The sequence below is a fragment of the Rhododendron vialii genome, chromosome 3a (assembly GCF_030253575.1).
Source record: "Rhododendron vialii isolate Sample 1 chromosome 3a, ASM3025357v1".
In the NCBI taxonomy this organism is placed as follows: domain Eukaryota; kingdom Viridiplantae; phylum Streptophyta; class Magnoliopsida; order Ericales; family Ericaceae; genus Rhododendron; species Rhododendron vialii.
In genome coordinates, this window is record NC_080559.1 from 24959111 (window position 1) to 24963322 (window position 4212).

At 44.2% G+C, this 4212-nt stretch overlaps 1 protein-coding gene across 1 annotated transcript; it reads right to left on the reverse strand.

Moving 5' to 3' along the window:
- Window positions 1-749: 749 nt before the first annotated feature.
- LOC131321253 (uncharacterized) lies at window positions 750-2856 on the reverse strand. The gene is made up of 3 exons (XM_058352257.1): window positions 2509-2856; window positions 1230-2381; window positions 750-1178 (listed from the first exon to the last, which is right to left on the reverse strand). The coding sequence occupies exons 1-3, from the start codon at window positions 2854-2856 to the stop codon at window positions 750-752; spliced, it is 1929 nt and encodes a 642-aa protein (XP_058208240.1).
- Window positions 2857-4212: the final 1356 nt, after the last annotated feature.

The window sequence follows — 4212 nt, forward strand, 5'->3', positions numbered from 1 at the left end:
CAGGAAAAGTGTCTCCAATGGGTATGTGAGAAGTACGGTCCTCAAAATCCAAGCGCGACAAATGATCGGCCACCACGTTTTCTACCCCTTTCTTATCCTTGATGGTGATGTCAAATTCTTGCAACTGAAAGATCCACCGAATCAAACGTGCCTTTGCATCCTGCTTAGTGAACAAGTATTTCAGTGCCGAGTGGTCAGTGTAAATCATGATCGGGGCACCAACTAAGTAAGAACGGAATTTATCCAAGGCAAACACTATGGCAAGAAATTCCTTCTCCGTAGTGGAGTAGTTCATTTGAGCATCATTTAGCGTCTTACTTGCATAATAAATCACCCATGGATGCTTGTCCTTCCTTTGGCCAAGAACGGCCCTGACGGCATAATCACTCGCGTTGCACATCAACTCGAATGGAAGATTCCAATCGGGCGTTTGAACAATGGAGACTAGCTTTGAGTTTAATGAACGCCAGCTCACATGCAACAGTCCATTCAAAGAGAACATCCTTGGATAGAAGGTGACAAAGCGGCCTTGAGATCGCACTGAAATCCTTGATAAAACGCTGATAGAAACTGGCATGGCCAAGGAAAGATCGGATGTCTTTGACGCACTTTGGGGTAGGGAGGTTTGAAATGAGGTCAATCTTGACCTTGTCTACCTCGATACCCTTGGCCGATACAATATGCCCGAGCACAATCCCTTGAGTGACCATAAAATGGCACTTCTCCCAATTCAAAACCAAATTCTTCTCTTAACATCTCGTTAAGACCTTCTCCAAATTGACAAGACAAGACTCGAATGAGTCACCAAATATGGAGAAGTCATCCATAAAAACTTCTACAATTTTTTCAACCATATCACTGAAAATTCCCATCATACACCTAGAAAAGGTGTCAGGAGCATTACACAAACCAAATGACATGCGTCTATAAGCAAAGGTCCCGAATGGGCATGTGAACGTTATTTTCTCTTGGTCAGATAAGGCCACTTCTATTTGGTTATAGCCCGAATAACCATCAAGGAAATAGTAAAAGGCATGACCGGCGATTCTCTCCAAGATTTGATCAATGAAGGGAAGAGGAAAGTGATCCTTGTGTGTGCTTGCATTCAACTTGCGATAGTCTATGCACACTTGCCACCCAGTAGTCACACGGGTCGGGGCAAGCTCACCTTTGTCATTCTACACCACGGTTACACCTGTCTTCTTTGGAACAACTTGGATAGGGCTCACCCACTTAGAATCGGCGATGGGATAGATAATCCCAACGTCAAGCAATTTAAGAATTTTTGCCCGGACAACATCTTTCATAATTGGATTGAGCCGGCGTTGAGGTTGGTGCGATGGTTTAACATCCTCCTCCAAGTAAATGTGATGAGAGCATAGAGAAGGAGAGATGCCTTGAATATCCGCGATAGTCCATCTTATTGCCTTTGTATGCCTCCGTAAAACTACCAACAATTTCTCTTCTTGGAGTTTCTCAAGGGAAGACGATATGACCATCGGAAATGTATTGCTTTCGCCAAGGAACGCATATTTCAAAGTGTCCGGTAGTGCTTTCAACTCAAGAATAGGCGGTTCGACGCTAGAAGGTACTATTTTCCGCTCAAGAGGAGGCAACTCTTCAAACTTTGGAAACCACGGTGCAACTCCACAAATTCCTTCATCGCCATCTTCTTCATTAAGTAAGGAAAAGGACTCCAACTCATCGGATTCAAGAAAAACGGCCTCTTCGGAGGTAAAAACCACCTCTAAAGAGTCTTTAAACAAGAATTCATCAACGTGTTCTTGCACAAGCGTATCCACAAGACTGACATTTTGACAATCGTCATCGTCACCCATTTGAACCCTAACGTTGAACATATTAACCGCCATCTTCATATTACCGAAGGACATGTTCAATAGCCCATTCCAACAATTGATTACAGCATCCGAGGTTGCTAGAAACGGCCGTCCAAGAATAATAGGAGTAGACAATGGTGATGAAGACGTCGGACAAGTATCCAATACGACAAAATCCATCGGATATACAAATTGATCAACTTGGACCAATACATCTTCCACCATACCACGAGGAATTCGGACACTCCTATTCGCCAATTGAAGAGTAACCCGCGTAGGCTTCATCTCCCCCAAACCCAACTCTTGATACACCGAATAAGGTAGCAAATTGACACTCGCACCTAAATCCAAAAGAGTTTGCTCTACTCTCTTACCTCCAATAGTAATTGCAATTGTAGGACATCCGGGGTCTTTGTATTTAGGTGCAAGATTCATTTGGAAAATTTGGCTAACTTGCTCGGTAAGAAGCATCTTCTTGTGCACATTAAGCTTGCATTTTTGGGTGCACAAGTCCTTCAAGAACTTGGCGTATGAACGAATTTGCTTAATGGCAATCCATTAAAGGGATGTTCACATTGACCTTTTTTAACACGTCAAGTATATCGGTATCCTTGGATGGAGGAACCGACTTTTTAATTCGGAAAGGATAGGGTGCCGGAAAGGGAGAGACCTGTGGCCTTGAAGTGGTCTCAGCTTCCTTTGAACCTTTCACGGGAGATTCCCCGTCTTCCTCCGGAGCTTGCTCGATACATTCCTCTGTTGCAGTAGAACTTGTTGATGTCGATAATGGCAGTAGAATAGGAGTAACCAGCGAGTTGATCACAAGATTGTTGACTGCCTTGCCACTCCTTAGAGTAATTATTGCTTGAGCTTGCTCAGGCGGTGGTACGGAAGAACTACCAATGAGGAGTTGGCCTTGTGGGTTGGCTTGTGGCTGAGTAGGAAACTTGCCCCTTTCTTGTTGGAGAAGCCCTATAGATGTGGTTATCTTTCCCATTTGGTTCTTCAACTCCCCCATCATTTAGGTGTTATTCTCATTGTAATTCGATTGAGCTTGCATGAAGGATTGGAGAGTATCTTCCAAAGATCGCCTTGGCAGGGGTTGAAACTGATTAGATCCTTGAAAAGGTCTAGACGGTACAAAATCTGACGGTCCTTATGGAAAATGAGGCCGCCTTTGGCCTTGAGCAGGCCGCCATGGTTGCATTTGAAAACTGGGAGGTGCTTGAGAAGGTCCTCCTTCAATCTGATTGTTCCAACGGAATCCCAGATGTTGCCTTTGACCTTGGTTGAAGTTTTGGGGAAACGGTTCAAAACGTTGGTTGACTGCACTAACTTCTTCAATCGGAAGATTTAGGTTGCTATAGTGCTGCTTGAGAGTGGGAATGGATAAACAGTTGTCGGTTGAATGACCCGTCGTTTCACAAATAACACAAAGTTCCTCCATTGCTCTCACCGCTTTGACTTCCTTCACAACTTTTAATTCTAACTTCTCTAACTTTTGCGCCAATTGTTCCATCCGTGTTTCAATTGCTTGGTGCTCATTGATAGAAAATTTTCCAAAACCTCCGAGGCCTTGGCTAGCCATAGCTTTGTCCCCGACATCCTCGAAACTCTAAGTCAAGGATTTCTTAGCCAACTCATCCAAATAATCCTTGCCATCGTCAGGAGATTTATTCATGAAACCCCCAGAGCGCATGGTGTCGAGCAGTTGCTTGCTTTGTTGTGAACAGCCCATATGAAAGTAGTGAATTAGTTGATACAAAGCAAAGTTGTGGTGGGGTACTGCCGCAAGCAAATCCTTATAACGCTCCCAATATTGGTGGAAAGCTTCTCCGTCCCATTGTTTAAAGGTCTGAATTTGATCCATCAAGAGCTTGGTTCGGCTAGCCGGAAAGAACTTCTTGTGAAAGATGTCTTGAACTTCCTCCCATGTAGTCAAAGATTGAGGCTTCAACAAATGAAACCAAGTCTTTGCCTTATCCTTCAAAGTGAATGGGAAAAGCCTCAATCTTGCTTGGTTGAGATGCGCATCCACAATAACAAAAGATTGGAGGGTTTCTTCAAATTCTCGAATATGTTGGTACGGATCTTCGCGCTCCATACCATGGAAGAAGGGAATGCAACGATGATAGTCCGACTTGAACACGAATGTGTTTGCAACAGTGGTGGGGCGTGGGAAAACAATTGGTGACCGTTGAGTGACTCTTTCTGGATTCAAATAGTCCTTAAGAGTCCTAACCGGAGCAGCTTCCTCATCCGCCATTGATGTTCTTAGTGGGGAATAGGGTCGGGAGTACCAACTCGGTGGAGAATAAGCTCGAAGATTGCTTCGTACGCGAGGAAGAGAGCTAGATCGATGCAGTCGGTTTGC

What these genes read in the sequence shown, in the direction of transcription:
- LOC131321253 (XM_058352257.1), bottom strand. Translation starts at nt 2,856, where the DNA reads ATGGGGGAGTTGAAGAACCAAATGGGAAAGATAACCACATCTATAGGG. An exon ending in AGACCACTTCAAGGCCACAG is followed by an intron (nt 2,382 to 2,508) that starts GTCTCTCCCTTT and finishes ATTGCCATTAAG; the next exon opens with CAAATTCGTTCATACGCCAA. An exon ending in CCATCGCCGATTCTAAGTGG is followed by an intron (nt 1,179 to 1,229) that starts GTGAGCCCTATC and finishes ACCGTGGTGTAG; the next exon opens with AATGACAAAGGTGAGCTTGC.